Below are 26224 nucleotides of genomic sequence, written 5' to 3' on the forward strand. Positions count from 1 at the left end.
ATACAATGAACTGATTATTGGCTTCACGTTTTGCTGATATTTACACACACAACCGTGTCAGTTTCTTTAAGAACGCATTTAGACTTGACATGCTTTAACAAATCAAAATGAATAAATGCCTTATATCAAATTGTTATGTTAAAAACATTACAGACTATTGTCTGTACAAGCACTAATAACTTGGCAAATGACTGGAAAATTATCTTCATTCATCGCTGTTGTTAATTTCTGTTCCGTGTTTCATTTTACTAAAGATCATTACTTGCTTGAGAAAGTTATTTTTTATGTTTGCTTTTATAAAATTATTACAGAGACAGAGTGCTTATAATAGTAATTATTTTCAGCCTTTGTTCTTTCCCTGGGTCTCATATCTTAAATGCCATAGCCAGCTACAAAATCCACTCGAAAATCGAAACGTATGCTTGAACTGATACATAACGTATTTTCAGTATTCTGTAACACTCGTGTCTATATTTAGCAACGGTCCAATAATGCGAAAGGAGCTCTATTAATCGAGTCGTTAGGTTTATGCCCTTCATTATGGATTTGACATCGCCAATAAATTGGTCCTCGTCACGTCGCTCGTGACCGAGCTGTATCCACTACATTTATTTCTCACTAGCTGTGCCCCGCGGTGTTATCCGCGGTTTATTTTCCCGCAGTAAAACGTAGCCTTTGTGCTAATGCAGGGTGTATTTTATTAAAATTGCTCCAGCCGTTAGACGTGAAGAAGTAGACATACACACTCACAAACTTTCGCCTTTATAATATTAGGATGAAGTAATGTTAGGCTATTGATTTCGCCGTATGAAAGTGGAATTTAAATAATAACGATCTTGGAGCGTACCGTGCGACCTCCAGCGAACGTCCTTCCCTCCCCTTCTTGGTCTAGCTTCGAGATTCTTCTAAGGTTTAAGAATTAATCAGATAGTAAATGTTCAGCGAATTCCTCTATGTCAAGTCTGCTAATTACCCGTGTATTTATTATATTTGTCTTTGTAAGTAATTAAAAAAACAATAGTTGCTATTTAGTTTTCTTCCATTGCTTGTCACACAGGTGCATCTTTAATAGCTCTCATTAACTCGTTTTTACTGCTGATTGTTGAGTTTTATATGGTCACAGTTAACTGTATTCCGCGGGTTGCTGCAGAATGCGCGTAATTTCACAAGACTATGAGTGCAATTTAGGAAACACGTGATTGCCATTAAATGATTGGGAATTACCTGTATTGTGACAGGTATCCACCGAAGCGCATATTTTGTAAGTGAATATCACTAGGACGATAGTGTCATTCGGATTGTTGCATGTTAATCATGACTTATGTATTGTTTTCGAACACTTAATTATATTCCAAACCCAAAGATACAGAGACACGTGCGTAGAGAATAAATTTAGTCTTATTTTCTTTTCTTCGTGTAAAAATTTTCATGTTCTTTTTAATTAAAACTATAAAACAAAAATTGCTCACTGTCATTATTAACGCCCTTTTTCTAAAGAACCGGAAAAACCTCTAGAGAAGTGAGATACCCATTATTTACCAACAATAGGCTAGTTGCCTAAAAAAATTTTTTTAGTCCGTAATGTTTAATATCAAAAAATATTGGACACGTATAATTTTATTTGTCAATCTAACAAATAATTACATANAAACCCAAAGATACAGAGACACGTGCGTAGATAATAAATTCCGTCTTATTTTTTTTTCTTCGTGTAAACATTTTCATGTTCTTTTAAATTAAAACTATAAAACAAAAATTGCTCACTCACATTATTAACCCTTAAGTAACACCGTGGGGTAATTTTTTACCCCAGGCGCATAAAAATTGACATATCTTTTTTTCTAGCGTAGCTAGTGCAATGTCATTTAGTGTATTCTCAATCCAGANATTTAAGCAAGCGTTGACGTCACGGGCCTCTTCTTATGAACTTTGGGGCGCTTTATCTCTTTAAATTTTCATTAGTTTGAAAAAGTGAAAAATACGAGTAGAGTATTTTTTGATAAGTTAACTGACGGACTAATTAAAACTCTTGCTTTTTGACCCAGGCAACATCCCCATTACCCTACTCGTCGCGCCGGTGATGTTGTTACAACGGTCCCCATTACAAGCACAGTACATTCTTTACTCTATTTAGAAATCTAGAGGTTTGTTTTAGAAAGTTTCTTTTCTTTAATACGAAAACAGTTTTCAAGGAAAATATGGAGACTAAACTAAACCAAACGTCAGCAAAGTTCTGGTTAGTCATAAAACACGTCGTCATTAGTAGACTCGTCCCAAAAACTGACAAAATCCACATACCAAAGAGAACATTACGTAAACACATTAAGATAAGGAAAAAGGTGTACCTACTTAACACTTATAAAATTCAGAGTCCGTTTCAGCTACATTCACCATGCTGAAAATGAGCTCTTAGTTGTCTTAAGTTAACAGAATCGCCACAAGTGAATGTCAGAATCAGGCCCAATGTCAAGCGCAACAGCGGACCTATCACGTCGCAACACTGACGCAAATTGCTCGCATACCCTCGGATTAACGTTAATGGTCCGCTTACGAGATCACTGGCAAGACGCGAGAGATGCCCCGTCTTCCTTATCTAAAGTTGATAAGATAACGGTGCAAATCCAAATGATATTATAATACTTACACACAACATTATCTTTGTCAATAAAATTTTTATAGTAGAGGCCCCCGAAACCAGAAATAATCATATCATTTAGGAACTTACAAGACTTACTTATAGATTAAATTGAAGGTTGAAATCTGAGCAATGGAAAGTTAGGGGATTAAATGATTACGATTGTTGTTTTTGATAAAAAAACAAGTGTAATACTTGTAGAACATAAAAAACACAGTTTTGTTTTAGCAGTGACGCATCAGTCATCAACCAAAACAAATTAATTATCGTCAAACATACTATAAAATTAAAGTAGGTACCTACGTGTGAATTTTTTTCACCTTGTACGAGTAAGCCGAACTTGTAACTTACCTCCTGACTATGTTATGAGACGTCACCGCCCTTTACGATGAGCTCACTGGGTGTTATGGATGCTCACTTTAATGAAATTTCAGTGAAATCCAGACAGAATGCGATAAAAGAAAACAAAGTTGTTCTCAGCAGTATTCAATGTCAGTGACCTTGAACCCTGGCTGTGGAGACACTCAATATATCTGCCAGAGGTCGTAGAGTGGCACGAGGCAAGTAAATGATCAAACAAAATTGCTCTCGCAAAAAGGCCATCGCGAATCGTACCCTATCCACTTTTTTGTCTTCACTTTGAGTTGAGAATCTATTGATACTGGTTAACTCTGTAGCCAATCTCACGCCATGTNTGCCATGTTATATCACCGGCCCGTAATAAGAAATCGGCACTGCTGAGTTAGATGACCTATTTTTATTTCATTACACAAATATTACAAAAAATGTGTTTTCTGATTATGTGACGTAAGATTATGCGAATATTCTACAAACCGATGAAGTAAGACTAATATTAGTGTTTCAATTCAATTAAGTGCTTCCACTAACCCAGTTCATTATAAACTTGCCGCTGATTCTGTTCGCGAATATCTGATAAAGAATGTTTTAGTTACTCATAGCGCAGGATAAATTGATAATGCCGATGCTGCCATCAAAAACATATCCTAATGGAACTTCAATAGAATTCGACTGTCTCATTTTCAGTTTTTGTATAAACGTTTCTATTGCTAGTTAAAAGATTATTGAGGGTGAACTAAATCTGCAACGCATTGCGGGTCGGACTATTTTACTTTTCCAGTGCATTACAGTTCTTGCATTTGCAGGATAGACTGAGGCATGCTTTATATGCCCACAAAGACTGATTCGCTCATGATTATGATCTTACATTTAGACGATTGACCCGAGAAAGTGGCCGTGGCTTTTATTACGACGTGGAGTGGCTGTTGTACAATCTCTTCGGCCATTGTTTTGATGGTATCAGCAACAGAACAATCCTCCATATAAGTACAAGTTCGTTTCTATATGCGATTGTTACAGTAGAAGTGGGTCTTTCGGATCATAGCGTTCCAATTCTGGATAACTTCGATGTCTTCAAGCTTCGATCTTTGAGGAAGGAAAAGGAAGCAAGGAAAGCACCGTCCAGCTCTATGTTACTTGGGCGTCACGGTGCGTTCGCACTTAAAATGTCTATTCAGAAATACGTTGTTACGTAAAAAGTTACATGATAAGATTACCGTCTCTCTCACATGTGCCAGCACTCCGATGTGAATAACAGAGATGATAGAATCGAACAATAGATTCCGTTGCAGAGTGCAGGGCCTCGGGTTATCTGCGTTTATCATGTCTGCACCAGTTCGCTTGTGGCAGTCTTTCTAAACTTTGTTTATTAAACATACTTATTATCTATCTTGGTTGTATGTAGTTTGTACTGACGTAAACCCACGGTATATTTTGTTTCGTTAGTGCTTTGTAAGTTTTCAGTTTTGTAATTGAATAATATTTTTGTTTACTGAATAGGAGTCTGGTAAAGGTCGCGGGAAGAGCCTGGATGCGGGCAGCGCAGGACCGTGCATTGTGGAAAACCTTGGAGGAGGCCTTTGTCCAGCAGTGGACGTCATTTGACTGAAACGAACGAACGAATAGGAGGTTACGTTAAAACATCTGTTTCATACACCGTATACTTGTAATTATTACTTATCTTCGTACTTAACGTGTATCTACATAGTCACACGTTGAGTAATTTGGGCAACTGGTCATTATGCCCATAATTGTATTATTTTGATAATTTTAGAGTTCAGTAGAGCAGCTAAGTCCTGCCCGATAATTATTCAGATACAAATCTTTGAACAGGGTTAAGATAATGTAGAAGGTAGCTTAACTATCTATTCTGTCACAAAGTGACTACGCCAGGCGGGATACGAGTCGGTTACCCGGTCGTTGGATCAGTCAGGTGCGTTCTATTTATACCGCCATCCTGCAGCGTCTCCGGTGCGCCTGTTTACCTTGCCTAGCGAGTCGTAGTTGCTATGCAGTAAAAGAGCAAACTTTGCCACATAACAGATGTTGCGCAAACAGAAACTCCCAAGCCCCCTGGCAGACTTTACGGTGGCCTAACTTTAATCTAGCTATTTATCTTTGTCTAGATAGGTAGGTAATTTCAGACAGCCCGTATTCGCCTCCCCTTTGCGTGTTGCTACGCCTCCCTGGGGGCGCGCCAGTTTTTTAGATGAAGGTCTAGGCAAGCCGTCGTCTTATGTTTCAATAACTATTTACAAGTCTATACATATTAATTAGAACTATTAAACGATGGAATAACCGGAAAATTATTCCAGAGAATAAATAATAGCGAAAAATTCAAGATTTATTGCATTTTCAGACCAAAACCTCAAAGACATTTCAGAGAGATGTCGACTCTCTTGATGTCACAGGTTTGACAATGCCTTCCTGCCTTTAGTATGAGGATAAATAAACATAATAGTCTTTCGTTTATTATTGTTATGACCTCGTAAGTTGCTCAAAGTCGAACTGCCGCTAAGCCGCATTCAGACTTTATTGTTTAGTGGCGAACATTATGCACAGACTCGAGTTATATTACACCAGGGGTTCCATTAGCTTCGTCTGGGCGATTATATTAATTATAACATTCTGATCTTTGACATTTCTATCTTGGTATCGCTTGCTGGTGCACGTTTAATTATTCATGAATTATTTCTCAACGAAACATTAAGTAAAATTAAAACCAATGATATGCCATCAGGAGTGACATCTTATGACGTAACTGTTATGCGTAACAAACCCTCCAGCGTTTTTCGCTTCATCGTGAGAATTGATGTAAGTTTGGAAGAAACATTTATAATACTCAATCTGTAGAGTGTGTTTTCCGAAGCACAGTTTTATTGACTAAAGAAACCTTTGATTAAAGAAGCCTTGCAATTAAATGCCCTAACCAAATTATTCATAAATTTCCAATTCACAAGACGTGTGTCCTTCCTGGGAATCGAACCCAGAATTTCCGACCCACGACGGCTTAATGGAACATCTGTTATCTCAGATTGGTCCAGTAGCGGTCATTGAATCTAAACACGACACTATACAATGATCGTCTCGAAAAGCCGTGGTCTACTGACTCCATCGTAGATAACCGCGGTGCGTCGCTATTTGGAATGTTCGAGACGGTCTGAATGAACTGGCGAATGCTCCTTAAATAGATCCCACTATTGATCGCCCCTCGCAGGTATGAAGGTTCAAGGCAGATGGCTTATTATCTGATTCCAGTAGCAAAACCATCGACCAAACTATGGAATTGACAAAGTTAAATTAAATCATCATTATAGTATTGGAACTGTCGTGGAAACAGGAAAATAATGTGAACCTCATATCTAACAAACGTGCTAACTAAATCCTAATTGAAAAAATGTATTTACAATACACAAGCTGTAATTGAAGCGTGAAAACCTTGTGCCAATAATTTTGTATTCAGCCGTTGATAGCGTTTCTGTAACTGGCATCAACAATACGCATCATGACAGTGTAGAAATATTCATAAGGAAGGATATTAAGCGTGTAATAAAATCCAATCTGGAATGTTACTACAGTGGTTTATATGTGGTAGATTATTTAATATAATTTATATACAACTTAAATTAGAATCCAGCGAATTTTCCGGCTTCCGTTTGACAATTCGGCTCACGTGATCGACGCCCACGCTCATTTTTATCACAGAATCGCGTACGTCCATTTGGCTAAAATACTGAACAAAGATAAAACTCGATAAACGTAATTATAAGCAAACATTTATTAACTTTGAAGCAATGACCCAGATATCAGTAATTCTTTTTCATAATGTTGTTGTTATTATTAACACTACTATAGTTTGTGTAGTATTCTAATCAATCTTGTTTAATTTATACTTCATGTATTCTATAACTATGTAGAGTTGAATTATTTCGTTTCTTGTTCTTAGTGTTTACGTGCGCAAGCATCATGAACACGGAATGTCTTAATTTGTTAACGTTCTAAGTAATAGCCCATCAAACGCTTCAAATCTTGAGCTATCAAAACAGTTGCAGCGATTCGATAGCCGACGTCTCGGGACATTTGCCAGTATTTTTCGATGCGTATACCTATTTTCCTGGAATTATCTGTTTCCTCAACAGAAAGCTTTTAAATCTTTTAATATATTTCCAAGAACGTACAGTTTAAAAACTTATCTTCAAGTTCAAGAACGGTAGTAGAATTTGAACAATAATCAAAGCCTTTATAATTCATTGTAAGGCACGAGTCCGACCTAAATCCACATTCTATAGCCTTTTGTTTGTTTGTTCGGAATGACTGCCCCTTATTTTTTGTAGGTATACTAAAGATTTAGTTTGTTTTATGGCAATCCTAAGAAAATTTTACAGCTTAATATAGACTTTAATTTGCTTAAAAATATACTTGTAAGTCACGTGTCATCATCATCATCAACAGCCCTTTACAGTCCACTGCTGGACTATGAGCCTCCTCCACTATAGTGGAGGGTTTTGCCATAATCTCCACGCTTGGCAGGCGGGTTGGAGATCGCAGTTTAAAAGATTGATGTTTTTTCAGAGAGCGCTGCTGCCCATTCTCTGTTTGATGTGTAGTCCCTAAGTCGCCTCTTACGACACCCGCGGGAAGAGTAGGGGTTGGTGACAAATGTATTCTACTCTGCCGTCACCACACGGCAGAAAGTCACGTGTAGGTTTTTGTTATTCATCACGTTTTTTACTTCTCGAGTTTCAGGATATCTTGAAGGACATTTCCGCTAAAGCATATTTACAGAATCCTATGAATACCTTTGCGCTACTGAAGCGTAATTAACGCGACTAATTATCGTATCCGAAGGCCAGCGGGTTGAAAATACTATTATTATCCTCTAATTAAGAGGCGATCTATCGAGTTTTTCCGAACCATCCCACTCGGCTATTTGTATAATGTAGAAACAAGTACATTTTGATGGAGGTAATCAATTTGAAATTCTGCGTAATGGATTCCATAATTCGCAAAACAACGGTGGAGTGGATTTTATGTAATTCATTGAATAGGAATATTCTGGGAAGTTTGTTCCATTACAGCTAAAAATGTTGTATGAAAATCCAATTTTTTAGCCATAGCTGCTGTTTCAAACTTTCAAATTATTGGAAAAACATCGAAGAGAAAAATGCACTACAAGTGCGGAGCACCAGATTCCGTATTGCATTTTCTGCTGGCGTTGAAATTATGGTTACTCTACAATACCATTCCAGAGAGCGGCTTGTTGAAATGGTAGTCCACTCGTGCAAATTGCTGTGAAATACCACAGCACAGTAATCTGTTGTATTGCTTACAATTTATTTCGCTTCACGAGTATGAGCCATTTTGTAAGTTGCTCTTGATTGCTTGAATGAACTAGCTTCTACCGCTTTTTGCATTCATTGGAAATATGACCTAATTTTCCAGAGTCCAGACACAATATCCGGCAGTGTCAGATATAAAATCGATTGAATCCAAGCCAATTGAAAGATGAACGCAGCATGCAATCCGATAACATGCTCATATAATGACTGAAGGTGTTAAAAGAAAGTGATATTAATACCGATGGGTAAAGTTACTTGTGTTTATGTTTCGAATATCTCAGCAATTCTAAGATCCTTGCCAAAAATATGATGAATGCCTGAGCGGATAGAGTCGACGATAATATGGTGCGTCACCCGATGTTTATATTCAAGGCGTCGCTTTTGCTTGCTGTTACGCACGTCGAAGCGTTTGCCCCTTGGTCCCATTGCCGAATTTATTATTATTAAGACATTACTTTCGGCAGTTTCGACTCTACGTCTAACTTAATGTTTCAGGTCGGTATCTTTCGATATGTTCACTGCACTCTATTTTATGTGTCCAATTTGGTCATAAATTAGATTACGACATCCAGGCAATCAAATATTTTTTCCAATACCTACAGGCTTGCTCCTAAAGCTAGTGTCTTTTCAATATCTGACGCTTGGAGATGTGTGATGCCATCATCATTTCTGCCCACACAGTCTCACAACTCCGGAACATATTTTGTTCCATTATACATTATTTTTCCTCAGGATTCTGTTTCATACATTATTTAACAAATAAAATCTAATAGCGTAATGGAATTACAAAAAATGTTGACAGCCGAATTCATGAAGAATATAGCAAATTCATAGAATTAATACAAACGTTCAAACTCATCAAATGATTTAAGCTCCTACATAACATGGTTGCGTTTGGGACTGCTGTCGTTGAATTTTATGAACGCCGTTAATTGAAACGATACTCCAACAATTTCCTACCATTATTTAATTTTGGTGAATTCTACTTACGAGTTACGGGACACGGAATAATATTTAAATACATAATTCCTCTTAAATATTGATTTCTGTGTTTGTTGGAATAGATATTGAACTGTTTCATTTGTAATCAAGGTAAAACATTTTTAAATTGAAAATACATGGGTATGATGTTATGACGGGAAACATCAGAACAGCGTCGGCTCCATCAATTAATTAAGATGATGACGAAGACGGAGAAAATGATAAATGAATACCATCTTGCGCTCTTGATCATGGCACCGATCCAGAACGGGTCGAAATATTGAGACGATTCCGTTTATATATTGTTTCCATCTCGTTTTTTGGATCGAGCAAAAAGCGCAGGTGTGTTCTTGGAGGTTTTGTCACGCTCTGTCGCGTCTCAGTTGTCTGCCAGGGGCAGGGCCTGCCCTGTCGCGTGCATGCAAGTGCTGGTTTTTATGTTTATCCGAACACTAGTCTAGTGCATTGCGAGCACATGATTCCCATTTTCATCATGATACTATCGGTGCCTCTTCTTCATCCCTTTTATTGACTTTTTTACGTATTCCGTTAGGTAGTATAGGGTTAGCGTGAATTTTCTACGCGGCAATATTATGAGCTTATCGTTTTTATTATAGTGCAAAGTAATTATTACTGAAAGTAATCTTGGTTATCATCAGTTTACATTTGAATATTTAACAAGTTGATTGCGTAACTATTTATGTCATCGGCTCATCGCATCGCAAACACAACGTGCGCTGCACATCCCAGCTATTATTTCCTCAAACATACTGACAATAACATGTTAAATTCTGTACGGGGAAAAATAAAAGTATCAGTCGTTATCTAAAAATATTGGCGAGCACTATCAGTCCACATACGTCACGCTGATAATTTTGTACTTATAAAAGTTATTTTACACGATAGCTAGACTTAGTACGTACGCATGATGCATGTGAGCATTATTATGAATAGCTAATAAAACATGATCTTATTCAAATGAGACGCTAAAACTTGTTGAAAACCTGCTGTAGCTAAGAATAGCGTAATTTTATTCAATACATAGTTGGTACTCAGATGACTGAACAAAAACTCATCGATTTCCTCTACATTGTGCTCCGCTCTAACAACAGGCTCATTGTAGATAGTCAGTGAAACAATGAGCAGGTTTCCTGTTAATTCATTAACCAGTCCAGTAATGAGCGTCACCAACCGCTGATAAATGGTCCCACGGTTCAACGGACATCTATCTATCGATTTCCAGTCGCCAGTATCGAGATATCGACCGATCATTCCGTGAACGAGAGACAGTACCGCGCAGAATGCAAATATTTGCGCCAGATGTAACTAAATCCTTGTTAAGGTGGTTTAATACTCAACGAGCGACACCCAAACCCCACTCGATCAAATTCTCTTGTGTACGGAGCATACTTTCATCGTTTTATCTTTGTTGGCGAGGCTTCTATAGAATGTTCTAGGAATGTTCTAATGGGCGGTCGCTTATTAAATACATGCGCGAACGTTTAATTTTGTCAATAGCATTCAATGGCTTTGATCCTTATCGAATTCTAGTTGTAATTTAGTGTGTGATCATGAGAGACCAGCCAAGACTATTCGCATACTCTTCTTTATTATGCAGGTGGTACCTACCTATTATAAATAACTATGAGACACAACTCAATAACATTCAAGACTGAAGTATCAACCACGTCTAGAAAATAATTATCTTTCTCCAGATTATCATAAAATCTAAACCTAACCGCCTTGCCACCAAGCCCTAGTTATTAGTTTACAATCGCTCCGCTATGTCATCATTGCGAAATGCTCTAGTTGCGTGCTCTAAGTAGGGCTGCCTCTTGTAAACATAAAATATTACTCAATTAATCCATTTAGCAGTACAGTAGCAACAGTAGTGCACCGTCTCGAGCCGTTAGTTGCTGTCTTATGAAACGTTGCGATTTCAAAGTCATTGCAACTATTACGCGATTGATGATGAGCCGAACAAACGTACTTATTGGTACGTTGCTCGCTTGGAACGAAGGTCGACGGAACTTTAATAGACTTTAACAATTTACGTAGATTGTATTTACGACGTTTTTGTTAACAGGCTTCTTTTTTGCGTGGTAAGGCTTGTTATTTTGAAATAAGTTACTAATTGATTAACGTTTTAAGTTTAACATGCAATGGGAGTCAAATGAGTGTGTATGATTTCTCCTCGACAGTTTTCACTTTTCTCATTATCAGTCTACATTCCATCGGTGTCAAGCGCTATGTACGAGTAATCGTCTCGTTGTGATCGTGCATTAACTCCTTAAACGATTTCAATTTGTTCAGAAATCTTGGTAGAGTCGCCAGTAACTTCACCGCGAACAGATTTCCAACTTTGTTTTGAGTTTGAAGGCTAGATTTAAAAGTTTTTATCTCTGGGAAGTTAACGGAACGTCTATGGCATACGTAATATGGTGCAAAGACGTCACAGCGTTACGTCTGGTTACGGGGTGTAGGAGCAGCTGGCGTGGGCGGCCCGGCGAACTCTACCGACGGCTATCGTGAACTCCATTCACACAAACCTATTACGATTATAGTCGACCGATGTTTTTATGTCAGGGACAGCTCAAATCTATTGTTCGTCCTATAGTTACTTAACTAAGTGAAAGCTAGCCAGGATTTCTAGTTGACTTTCTGAAGTTGTATCGACTTGAGATTATTTTTTGCTGTTCAATTTTGTTTGATTGATAAAACGCAAATCTGGTACATATCTACATACCTAGAAAATTCGTCACATTATTCGCTAAACAGATATTTTCTATTTTTTTATGTAGACGACCGTGATCGATGAACTAAACGAGTCAGGTGTTAAGGTTAGCAAAAGGCAGTAAATTGTAGGGTATCATAATGAGTTGAATACAATTATTTCTATTTATAGGAAACTGTGGGTTAAGCAATTCTTCCAAGAACTATTTTCTTTACTAGCAGCTTATACCTAGTTTGAGGTGTAGTTTGCTACAATGTTTTCTGTCGGAGGAAGATTATTATCGCATCAAATTGCTAGTTTCCAGCACGTGAAGCCTGTTCATGTGGTTGTAGTTAAATTGATGGATGGACGGACGAATAGCGCCTTAGATATTGCAGTGGACAAACGGCATCTGTGTAAACGCGTCAACCTTCGCCTCTTCAGGCGACTCACTGACGTCTGAGTCTGACCGATATGTACTACCATTGTTTTTGTTCGCAATGCGGTTTATTTAATTTAGATGCGTCATCTGTTTTCTATAGCATATTTTTGTATTCATTACTGCCAACGTTTCGCATAAAGTTTTAGCACAGTAAACTAACATGGTGTGGTGTGTTATCTATTGGTTTTATCGGTTTTGACGCAGCCCAAATCTTCCAGTTCCCAGTTTATTTGATTAACCTTAATAAGAATTCTAACAAAGGGAGCACTTTTCTCGCAGTTATGCTTACGTGTAAAAGATAATTAACTGCACTCGTCTACACGAGCCGGCTTTTCGTTTCTCGTCACACGTTTGACACACTTTAGACGAAATGCCCCGGCCGGTTTGGGTACCGTGTGAACTGTGAATGGGCCTAGCGGAGTGGATGTTATGCTGGCATCTGTGTAAACTGACCTTCGACGCTTGCTGACCGTCAGTTGTCGCAAAAACGTCGTCATAAACACGTTTGATCGGATTAGCAACGCAGGCGCAAGGCATCTTGTTGATATTGACTGATTTTACGACATTCTCCAAACGTTACACGGTCCGAACATGGAAATGAAAATGAGACGTGCTATAAAAATGTGATAACACTCTCTATCAACATTCAATATTATCTTTTCCCGGATTCCCCACAATGTAAACACGTATCCCTAAAACTACAGAGACATTAAATGAATCATATTAAGCTTCATTTACTTAAACATAACCAGCTCTGGGAGGTCGTCCTTTAAAAATAAACGGTCTGTCTAATGTCTGGTGGTCTAGTTAAAAATATACGCTCATTTGGGTAATCATTTCTGCCACGAAATGCTATAAAATGTGTTCTTTAAGTTCGTGATGGTAGACTAGGACTAGGTAAATATTTTAAGTTATTTCTGCGAAAGCAAACGTTCATGCTTTTTTGTAGAAAATTATGTTTTTATAACGCTTAGTTGACTCTACGTAACCTCTATGATAGACTTCCTTCTACTGGAGATGTAATTTTAACTGATTAAATACTTGTGTAATTATTCAGTCAGTGCTATGCCTAAACGAAATTGCTGTAACACCAATAAATTCTGAAAACGTTTCATCTCAATCACTCTACATAATGTAGAGAATTTAATTAAGATCATGCAGTAAACATACTGTAATTAGGTCTGCTTTAAGAATTACAGGTGAATAAAGCCATTGCGGTTTTCCAAATAGCGTTGTAGCATTTGCTAAAAGGTTGCTTGTTCAATAGACGCGAGCCGGTCCTTTCCATCTACGGCACTCTGTTCATAGACCGCTCGTTGTGTGACTCAGTAGAGCCGACACAGTGCCGGCCGTGTCGCCTTTGTAGCGTGGGGAATTAACACCGTTATCAAAATGGCGGGCGCTCGGCTGGCAAGCGTTGCAACGCGGTCGTTGACGCCGCGTGGGGCGCGGGATGGCCGCCATCGATTCGGACCGAGCGGGGACTTTGCGCGGCATCTAGCGGCGACAAATGGAACTAACGCGCCTGCTCGCTGCCAATAGATGGCGCTGATTAGGGTTGCAAGATAAAAGCAAGCAGGTGGAATGTATGCGGGTTCTTATCCTAGGGGAATGCTAGAAATTAAAATAAGCATGATATTATGTGGACGGTTACCCTCACACCTGCCCTTATAGGTCAGCAATTTATGCATTGCCGTTGGCAATTTCTTAATCTTGATTAATTTACTGAACCACATAGGTACCTATTTGATTACATTTCTCGCACGATTAAGGAGTTTATAGAGCTAAGTAAAGCGATGTTCCTTCTCATCCCTAACGAAATGTATTGTTTTGTCAACAGTGCAAAGACTTCGAGAAAGTGGGCGCCACCATCGCCGTGACACCGTGCGACGTCGTGGAGGAAGCGGACATCACATTCTCGTGCGTGGCCGACCCTCAGGCTGCGAAGGAGGTATGAGAGAGCTAGCTTTCCGAATTTAGACTCTATGGAAGTCAAAGTCAAAATTTTTTTATTTGTTTAGACCAGGGTTTCCCATTTTTTTTTGCCAAGGAACCCTAATTGATTTTACTTTTCCTAGCGGAACCCTACTTTGATAAATGGAAATTTAAATGAAAAACAATAAAGATTTTATGCAATTATTTGTAAACAAGTCGGTGCGCGCGAACAACGTCGGTCACGAAACGTGGGATAATATTTTTTTACGGAACCCTTGCGGCCTTTCCACGGAACCCCAGGGTTCCGCGGATCACCTTTCGGGAACCGCTGGTTTAGACTAATAAATATAGTGCTTACAAATCGTCATTTTGCTCTTAAGGAGCCTCTACATGTCTCATAATCTTTTTACCCTACCAGCGCTTCGAGACCAACATTTGGCAAGTGCTGATAAGAAGTGCCCCAACAAACTCAGTCACCACTGTCTGCCGGTTAATATAAATAAATAGAAATAGGCCTGTGTGTGTATATTGACGCAGGACACTAATGATTCCCTGAGTTGGCTAAGGTAGTTAAATCAGTCATAAGTCAATGACTGTAAGTCAATGAAGTCATTTCAAGATTCTGTGACTCCACATTGAATAGTGGTGGATCACTTAATTTCTGTGATTTGAATAGGCGTGACTCAGATAGTGATAGAAACAAAATTTATCTGACTTAGGGCTGATTTTTTAATCGCTGGTTAACTTTTAACTGAAAAATAAATTTGGCAATTTGACAATTTTATTCTTCAGTTAAAAGTTATCCGATGATTGAAAAATCAGCCCTTACGTACGAATACGATCTTTACTACATATTTTGATTGATGGGGTTCCTAAGTCGCAGTCAGTCATTTGACAACCTGTACGCCTCTGGCATGGAAATACTACCTCATCATAATCCATCATGCATCAATCGCTCTTTTAAAATATGAGTCACAATTTCCATGCAATATCATGAACATATAATCTAAATAAAAAACAGTAGCTGAAAGATAAAAGAGATATTTTAGGCATAAACAAGACGACCTATAAATCTGCAGTATTTGTTGACCCATAAAAGTTTAAGGGTATATCAATCCATATCGAAAGTACCAAGTTTCGTAGTACGATGATACATGGGCGTTCAAGGAATCGCAAAGCGGGTATGCAACATTTACGATGTTTACTTGGGGGAAGCTGTAAAACACGACCTTCGGCGATGTTCGCACTATTACAAATCCATATTTAAAAATGTTACGCGATTCGTGCGCGTGCAGATTGTTAATGGAACGGGGTGCAGACGCAGGAAACTGCGGTTCCGTGCTCGGTTATAGCAGCTGGATGCAGTCGTCACACCAAAAAAAAAACTCAATTTACGCCTGGACCGGCAAAACACCTCTATATTTTCGTAATTTGTATTGTCGTCATATACGGTTCTTTTTTTTTTTCAAAACATTACAGGCTATAATAACACGTAATTACTAAAATAAAAAAGAACAACCTAGCGCTAAAAGGAGGAAAAATAATATTAAGATATTAAAGCATCATTTGCAATTTCAATAACCACGTGTTGCATACAGACACGCATTTAACCCATTATAGACTGAGTTTTCTTAAAGTATCAGATTTTTGTTTTTTTGAAATGTGTTGATAATTATGGTCTACATAATGCTATACAAGCATTAAAAAAATTATTCTACCTGTAATCTGGAAAANCGCCATGTTATATCACCGGCCGGTAATAAGAAATCGGCACTGCTGAGTTAGATGACCTATTTTTATTTCATTACACAAATAAGTATTACAAAAAAAATGTGTATTTTGATTGTGTGACGTAAGATTATGCACATATTCTACAAACCGATGAAGTAAGACTAACATTAGTGTTTCAATTCAATTAAGTGCTTCCACTAACCCAGTTAATTATAAACTTGCCGCTGATTCTGTTCGCGAATATCTGATAAAGAATGTTTTAGTTACTCATAGCGCAGGATAATGCCGATGCTGCCATCAAAAACATATCCTAATGGAACTTTCAATAGAATTCGACTGTCTCATTTTCAGTTTTTGTATTAACGTTTCTATTGCTAGTTAAAAGATTATTGAGGGTGAACTAAATCTGCAACGCATTGCGGGTCGGGCTATTTTACTTTTCCAGTGCATTACAGTTCTTGCATTTGCAGGATAGACTGAGGCATGCTTTATATGCCCACAAAGACTTCGCTCATGATTATGATCTCACATTTAGACGATTGAACCGAGAAAGTGGCCGTGGCTTTTATTACGACGTGGAGTGGCTGTTGTACAATCTCTTCGGCCATTGTTTTGATGGTATCAGCAACAGAACAATCCTCCATATAAGTACAAGTTCGTTTCTATATGCGATTGTTACAGTAGAAGTGGGTCGTTCGGATCAAGTCGAGCGTTCCTATTCTGGATAACTTCGACGTTTTCAGAGCTTCGATCTTTGATTTACTTAGGTACTGTTAGTTCCTATGAATATTCTCGTAGTTCCATTGTTTTCGCAGATAAGAAAAGCACCGTCCAGCTCTATGTTACTTGGGCGTCACGGTGCGTTCGCACTTAAAAGGTCTATTCAGAAATACGTTGTTACATGATAAGATTACCGTCTCTCTCACACGTGCCAGCACTCCGATCTGAATAACAGAGATGATAGAGTCGAACAATAGATTCCGTTGCGGAGTGCAGGGCCTCCGGTTATCTGCGTTTATCATGTCTGCACCAGTTCGCTTGTGGCACTCTTTCCAAAGTTTGTTAAACATAGGTTTTATCTATCTTTGTTGTACGTTGTACCAGGCCTGTTCATCTCCGCGAGTTTGCATCGAAAACAAAACACGCGCGACTACCCCTCCTGAGATACCAAATCGACAGGACAATCACGAGCGAGTATTGACGCACGCACGTATTCTTCACCCATTTGCATTGTAAAGACAATAAACCATATGTAAAAACGGTGGTGCAATTAATACTCTGCAGTATTTTTTAACTGCCTGAATAATATTAGAAACTCAAAATATAATACATGCTTATTCATGTATTTCCTCCGCCATTTTTCGCAGTTTGGCACCTCACGTCACACATCATTTTACCGAAGTCAGCCCTATGTCTTCGGCGCAGTACCGATCACTGACGTTCGTCAACAAAATGGTGCTCGACTCTTGAGACAAGCTAAATTACACCATATTGTTAACGTCATTGAGCATACATTTTTTTAAATACCTTCGCGAAGAAAATCTTCTGTACGAAGTATTTATTATTATTCTGTGGTTGTACGTAGTTTGTACTGACGCAAACCCACGGTATATTTTGTTGTGATGTTAATTCGTTAGTGCATTGTAAGTTTTTCAGTTTTGTAATTGAATAATATTTTTGTTTACCGAATAGGAGTGTACATTAAAACATCTGTTTCATGCACCGTATACTTGTAATTATTACTTATCTTCGTACTTAACGTGTACCTAGTACCTACCTACATACGTCATATACGGAATAATTTGGGCAAGGGGTCAATATGCCCATAATTGTTTTTTTGAAACAGTATAATTTTAGAGTTCAGTAGAGCAGGTAAGTCCTACCTGATAAATTAGTTAGATATCAATCTTTGAACAGGGTTAAGATAATGTAGAAGGTAGCTTAACTATCTATTCTGTCACAAAGTGACTACGCCAGGCGGGATACGAGTGGGTTACCCGGTCGTTGGATCGGTCAGGTGCGTTCTATTTATACCGCCATCCTGCAGCGTCTCCGGTGCGCCTGTTTACCTTGCCTAGCGAGTCGTAGTTGCTATGCAGTAAAAGAGCAAACTTTGCCACATAACAGATGTTGCGCAAACAGAAACTCCCAAGCCCCCTGGCAGTCTTTACGGTGGCCTAACTTTAATCTAGCTATTTATCTTTGTCTAGATAGGTAGGTAGGTAATTTCAGACAGCCCGTATTCGCCCCCCTTTGCGTGTTGCTACGCCTCCCTGGGGGCGCGCCAGTTTTTTAGATGAAGGTCTAGGCAAGCCGTCGTCTTATGTTTCAATTACAGTTTACTACAAGTGTATACATATTAATTAGAACTATTAAACTCTGGAAAAAACGGAAAATTATTCCAGAGAATAAATAATAGCGAAAAATTCAAGATTTATTGCGTTTTCAGACCAAAACCTCAAAGACATTTCAGAGAGATATCGACTCTCTTGATGTCACAGGTTTGACAATGCCTTCCTGCCTTTAGTATGAGGATAAATAAACATAATAGTCTTTCGTTTATTATTGTTATGACCTCGTAAGTTGCTCAAAGTCGAACTGCCGCTAAGCCGCATTCAGACTTTATTGTTTAGTGGCGAACATTATGCACAGACTCGAGTTATATTACACCAGGGGTTCCATTAGCTTCGTCTGGGCGATTACATTAATTATAACATTCTGATCTTTGACATTTTCTATCTTGGTATCGCTTGCTGGTGCACGTTTAATTATTCATGAATTATTTCTCAACGAAACATTAAGTAAAATTAAAACCGATGATATGCCACCAGGAGTGGGATCTTCTGACGTAACTGTTATGCGATTTATCTTTTTAACAAACTTCCAGCGTTTTACACCTCATCGTGAGAATTGATGTAATTTTGGAAGAAACATTTATGATACTCAATCTGTGCGGGCAGCGCAGGACCGTTCATTGTGGAAAACCTTGGGGGAGGCCTTTGTCCAGCAGTGGACGTCATTTGGCTGAAACAACTCAATCTGTAGAGTCTTTAATTTTTAGTGTGTTTTCCGAAGCACAGTTTTATTGACAACTAGATTTCTTGAAGAAGCCTTGCAATTCAAAGCCCTAACCAAATTGTGAATAAATTCAAAAACGTGTGTCATTCCTGGGAATCGGACCCAGAATTTCCGAACAACGACGGCTTAATGGAACATCTGTTATCTCACATTGGTCCAGTAACGGTCATTGAATCTAAACACGACACTATACAATCGTCTCGAAAAGCCGTGGTCTACTGACTCCACCGTTGATAACCGCGGTGCGTCACTATTTGGAATGTTCGAGACGGTCTGAATGAACTGGCGAATGCTCCTTGAATAGATCGCACTATTGATCGCCCCTCGCAGGTATGAATGTTCAAGGCAGATGGCTTATTATCTGATTCCAGTAGCAAAACCATCGACCAAACTATGGAATTGACAAAGTTAAATTAAATCATCATTATAGTATTGGAACTGTCGTGGAAACAGGAAAATAATGTGAACCTCATATCTAACAAACGTGCTAACTAAATCCTAATTGAAAAAATGTATTTACAATACACAAGCTGTAATTGAAGCGTGAAAACCTTGTGCCAATAATTTTGTATTCAGCCGTTGATAGCGTTTCTGTAACTGGCATTAACAATAGGTATCATGACAGTGTAGAAATATTCATAAGGAAGGATATTCAGCGTAGGTATAATAAAATTCAATCTGGAATGTTACTACAGTGAGTTATAAATGTGGTAGTTTAATATAATTTATATAAATTAAATTAGAATCCATCGAATTTTCCGGCTTCCGTTTGACAATTCGGCTCACGTGATCGACGCCCACGCTCATATTTATCACAGAATCGCGTACGTCCATTTGGCTAAAATACTGAACAAAGATAAAACTCGATAAACGTAATATAGGCAAACATTTATTAACTTTGAAGCAATGACCTAGATATCAGTAAATTTTTTTCATAATGTTGTTGTTATTAAAAAATGCGCTTCGAACACTAGATAAATATACAACGACGTTTTGTATGACGCACATTTAATTTAATGTAAATGTTAACACTACTATACTTTGTGTAGTATTCTAATCAATCTTGTTTAATTTATACTTCATGTATTCTATAATTATGTAGAATTGAATTTTTTTTTTTTGATCTTTGGACAATTTCACACAGCGCCAGCTAGCCCCAAAGTAAGCAACTTAATGCTTGTGTTATGGGTGCTATAGCTTAACGGATATACTACTTATATACTTTTTTTTTTATTATTTTTTTATTAAATACATACATATTATACATATTTACACCCAGACCCGTCACAGAAATTAAAATTCATCATTTCAATTTCTGCCCGGCCGGGAATCGAACCCGGGACCTATCGGCATAGTAGTCCGTTCTGAACCACTACACCAAACGGCCGACATAATTTCGAATTATTTCGTTTCTTGTTCTAAGTGTTTACGTGCGCAAGCATCATGAACACGGAATGTCTTAATTTGTTAACGTTCTAAGTAATAGCCCATCAAACGCTTCAAATCTTGAGCTATCAAAACAGTTGCAGCGATTCGATAGCCGACGTCTCGGGACATTTGCCAGTGTTTTTCGATGCGTATACCTATTTTCCTGGAATTATCTGTTTCCTCAACAGAAAGCTTTTAAATCTTTTAATATATTTCCAAGAACGTACAGTTTAAAAACTTATCTTCAAGTTCAAAAACGGTAGTAGAATTTGAACAATAATCTTGCAAATCCTTTATAATTCATTGTAAGGCACGAGTCCGACCTAAATCCACATTCTATAGCCTTTTGTTTGTTTGGAATGAACGCCCCTTATTTTTTGTATACTAAAGATTTTATTTGTTTTATACAGGGTGACAGGTAAAGCGATACATTCCTTGAAAGGGGTTAAAGTAGAGCTTATTTGCAGTCATTTAAGTCATATAACACCATGTCCGAAACTTGTTCATTTCAAAGTTATTCAAGATTTAAGTATTTTTTTTAAAATCTCCAGTTTTTATGTTAAAATGTACCCTTGTAATGAAGAATACGGAATTATGTTAACTTTTTTGTTGTATTCGTATAGCTAAATAATAAGATTGACATTTTAAATTAAAATTTGCAAGAAAGAATCGTCATTACTCAAGTAAAAGCTAAAAAACCATGTATTATTTTGCAAAAAAAATATGTTTTAGGTAATTAAACGAAGAATTTCCAAGAAAAAATGTATGGAATGTTGTGTACAAATTACAGAATTTAGTTCCTTGATTCATTAGCTATTCAAAAAGGTACAGGTGTTTAACAAAAACTACTTAATTATTTTTTTATTTGAATTTAAACGTCTAGTAAGATACTTTCATAAAAAAATAAATAAATAAAAAAGTCACACTAACAACTGTTCTTGGGTCTCAATAAATGAAAAACTTAGTATTTTAATAATAATTGTATCACCTAATTTTATCTAGGTACATTATTTTAAGTCCTGCTCAAACTGTGAGCCCCGTCTTCTAATACAAGCTCGTAGTCTGTTTCTCACTTCTGTTTTTGTGACTCTTGTTGTCAAACTNTATAAATTTCTGCTTCGTCTTGGGACCTTCATCGTCCTCCAAAACTGCCAATGTTTGTGAAAGTTACATCTAAAATAAATAAAAACCCATGGTTTTGTAAAGTATAGGAAACTATTTTACTTTATCTTCCTGTATACCATATATACCATTGAATATATCACATAATTCCCAATAAATACAGTAAAAACTAAAAATCATAAAATAATTAAAAAGACACGGTAAGCGGCTAGCGGTACCGTACGGTACCAGTAATTTTGACATACAATATTTCCCATTATTATTACCTATCGACGTAATTTTACACCATTTCACAATAAAAGCACTTATGGAAAATACAAGATTGTAACAAAATAAGTATTTCACTATCACACAAAAAAAATATGATCACTTACTTTTATGGCGCGTCAATTTTTAAGAGAAAATTTTGATGCGCTCACATCAATCATCAATTACACACAACTGAAAAGAATAACTGTCAATTTTTATTCCTATTAGCATAGACCATATCTATTGGCTACGATTTGCATCAATCAGAGCACTGCATCTTTTCACGTGTTAATGTATTGAGCCAAATTAAAACACACAAAAAAGTGGTACCATATGGGACCGCTAGTCTATAATGGGTTAACATGAGGATAATATGTCAAAAATATGCGATAAAACAGAAAAAGTTTATAAATAAACATTTTAATCAGCGCTTTGGGATGGGCACCCATAATAATAAATACTCTCGCAAAGGTCAGCCCATTAGAACATGAAGCCGCCCTTTATTACCTGCGCGACCTTTACGCGAGTACCCAGCACTGGCCCGCTTTATTTCCATCCGCGCCATGTATAAACACACTGAATTGATAACTAATTCCAGGTGCGATGGCAAAAATTGAGGAAAATTTTACCTCGGATTTTGTACGATCGCTTCAACCGAATTTCCAAAGGCATCCTTTTTTTGGATTAAGCATTATTTATTTTTGAGTAGTGCATGATCTGTTGCTGTTGGAATTCCTCGTGACATAGGTTAGTTACTGTTTCGGAAGGCACGTCGATCCTGAATTCCTGAGCCCCATTGTAGATAAAGACCTATCACGATTTAAAGATGTCCTAGCAATTTCTTCGTATTCCTTCATACGTATCGCATGGTGGAGAGCCCGTCTACACTACATTAAGTTTAAATGGCTTTTGACTTTTCCATTGGTTTTTTGTCGGTTTAGTTGAACACAAAAGCATTGTTTTCCAGATGGTGTTTGGCAACTGCGGAGTGCTGCACTGCCCGACGCTGGAGTCGAAGGGCTACGTGGAAATGACGTCGATTGACGCTGACACCTCACACGACATTGTCGAGGCCATCAGCGGGAAGGGCGGCAGATACCTGGAGGCACAGGTTAGTAAACATCAAACACAACTACACTCGCGAGCAAAAGTATGGAATAACCCTACTTGTTCCGAGCGATCGTAAGAACTAAATGACTATAATCTATATAAAAGAAAGTCGTGTTAGTTACTCCACTTATAACTCAAGAACGGCTGAACCGATTTAGCTGAAAATTGTCAGGGAGGTAGTTTAGAGCCTGGAGAAGGACATAGGATACTTTTTATCCCATTCGAAATAATAAAAAAAAAGTCTGCTTATTTATTGCCATTAAGGCGGAACAAAGTTAGCCGGGTCAGCTAGTAGAAGATAAATAAAAATGATATACATACCTACATAGTCATTCAGTTCTTAAAATGGCTTGGAACAAAACACAACGGGGTGATTCCATACTTTCGCTCGTAAGGTATAGATAGAGCAACCCCCCATAGACAAGTGGCAAAACATCACAGTTGCAGTCAAAAGACGGTCGAAAGGCCGTTATTAGTATGGAGTTACATCGCTTCGTGAATGGATTCGATTTTAAATTAGATCAAAAAGTGCCACTTGTATAGACCTACAGGGCTTTTCAAACTGTGCGTTGCGACGCCCTGGGTCGTCCTATAAAAATGGCAAATTCCCAAGGGTGTCACAGTAAAAAAAAGTTTAGGAAGTCCTGAGATAGAGTAAATTTTAAAGTTTGTCATGCTCCCATAGTGAAGACTAAATGACCCTGATGATGATGATCTCAGAGGTGGAATTGTGTAAAGCAATCGTAATCATTTGACAGTTCATAACGTACGATAAAGTCAGTTAAACAAAGCGTTTGACAGAATAATCGTACGTTATGAACTATCAAATGATTACGATTGCTTTACACAATTCCACCTCTGTAGCAGTTCATAAGTGCCACCAATTGAATAAAATATATCTCTGATTTTGATTTTCAACCGACTTCAAAAAAAGGAGGAGGTTCTCAATTCGACCCGTATGTTTTTTTTTTCTATGTTTGTTACGCGATAACTCCGCCAATTATGAACCGATTTGAACAAATCTTTTTTCGGCGTATAGGTAAGGTAATACCTCAAGGGTGGTCCCATTTAAATTTAATAATAAAAAAAACAACCCCCAAGGGTGGAAAATTGGGGATGAACTTTTTTATACGCAATATCTCCGCCGATTATAAACCAATTTGAACGATTATTTTTTTGTTGAATAGGTATTATTAAAAGGGTGATTTCATGCGAATTTGAAGAAAATATTTCACCCCCAAGGGTGGAAAATTGGGGATGAACTTTTTTATATGCAATATCTCCGCCGATTATGAACCAATTTGAACGATTATTTTTTTGTTGAATAGTTATTATTTGTGTTCACGCATTTGAAGTCGGTTTCATTTTTTTTTAAGTTATGTAGCTTCTAAAATTGCTGAAGTGTTGCTGTGTTGTCCCCAGATCCAAGGCTCGAAGACACAAGCGGAGGAGGGCACGCTGATCATCCTGGCGGCCGGCGACCGCTCGCTGTTCGACGACTGCCAGTCGTGCTTCAAGGCGATGAGCAAGAACTCCTTTTACCTTGGTAGTAGTCAGCTTCTCCAGTTGCTGGCGCGAGGAAACTTGCCCGCTGACACTTGCACTCGATAGCATAGCTCGCACGATACTTGCTTTTGGTTTGATGATGTTGAATTTAGAGTGATAACGATCTGTGGCAATTAATAGCTATACCATTAGATCAAATTTTAAGATAATATAGTCGAGGATTCAGTATAAGGACTATAGGGACAGACAAATAATTATTTATTTATTTATTAGGGACATCAACAGCTTACAGTTTTCAATGTAACATTAGACACTTAACACTATGGAAAGCCAATAACAGATATCCACCACAAATATATTCCACAGTACCATCCATATTCACAGTTAGATTTCATCTTACTGTATGAGAAGTTAGAAGTTTTTTTTCGTTGAGAATTCCAAAACCAGTGATTCATTAGGGATGTTTCGTGGGTAAAAAAGCAAGAGTTTTAATTAGTCCGTCATTTAACTTATCAAAAACTACTCGACACGTATTTTTCATTTTTTAAAACTAATGAAAATGTAAAGAGATAAAGCTTGGCAAAGTTCTAAAAAAAAAGTCCGTGACGTCAGTGAGTGCGTAAAAGTGCAGCACTGTGACGTCGCGCGGAACTTCAACGCACTATAACTTTGTAATTATTTGTTTGATTGACAATTAAAAATATACGTCTTCAATATTATTTTATACTAAAATTTTTTTTAGGATACTAGCCTATTCATTATTATCTTGTTTTTATTATCTTACTCATTTTAATGTCTAAACTCTAAAGCATACATTTTTAAGCTGTGTTATCATTTTTGGTATGGCTTCAACAAATAAAAACGCACTATTTATACAGCTATGTTTCTGTGTGTGTGATATGCATGAATCGTCACTCTTTCTGAAGGCTTTAGTCACCCCTTTTTTGTAAAAACTTACCCTGAGTTGCACCAACTTACATTAACTATAACGAACGTCAAAAATGTGTCAATGTGCATACAAAAACACCGGTTATAGTTACGGTTAAAATTAAGGTGGTGCCACTTTAGGCTAGTGAGTTATTTCTTTAGAACTTGCATGTATTTCCACATCTTCAATCCATAAGTGAGTGTATTTTAATAGTAAAATCACCAGTTTTTAATGAATCTTTTAAATAATTTATAGCTTATTTCATTAATTAGTAAGAGGTAAGAGAAAAGTGTCAGCAGTCAAATCCGACCGTCCAAATTAGATAAATACTTATAGCACCAAGACGGCATGAAATACTTGAAAAAAAAAAAAACCCCAAATTTTCATACGTTACGTATTTTTACTCAAGACAGAAAAGTAGTAAAAACAAGGCATAATGGAAATATGTTTTTTCAGTTTCTGGTTTCTTTGCTATTTATTTTATTTACTAATTTTCTTTATTTGTATCTAACAGTGATTTCTTCCGTGCCTGCGATGTGTTCGTTAACATGGACTTGAAATAATTATTCTGGCTTGGGAATTAATTTATCATATGATAAAAGAATCATGGAGACAATATTGTTGTGTGTGGAACAGTTTATTGAATAATTCTTTTTGTCGCTTTCCAAAC

General features: G+C 37.5%; 1 protein-coding gene across 1 annotated transcript in view; it reads left to right on the plus strand.

Moving 5' to 3' along the window:
• Positions 1 to 26224, plus strand: part of Ndf (Nucleosome-destabilizing factor) — a 61643-nt gene that overhangs the window by 30292 nt on the left and 5127 nt on the right. The window contains exons 8-10 of the mRNA XM_028311690.1: positions 14308 to 14418; positions 22978 to 23121; positions 24543 to 24730. Of these exons, the coding sequence (XP_028167491.1) occupies positions 14308 to 14418; positions 22978 to 23121; positions 24543 to 24730 (443 nt within the window). The remainder of the gene's footprint in view (positions 1 to 14307; positions 14419 to 22977; positions 23122 to 24542; positions 24731 to 26224) is intronic.

This window comes from Ostrinia furnacalis, unplaced genomic scaffold (assembly GCF_004193835.3).
Source record: "Ostrinia furnacalis isolate ACB-3 unplaced genomic scaffold, ASM419383v2 OfSCF3542, whole genome shotgun sequence".
Taxonomy (NCBI): Eukaryota; Metazoa; Arthropoda; class Insecta; order Lepidoptera; family Crambidae; genus Ostrinia; species Ostrinia furnacalis.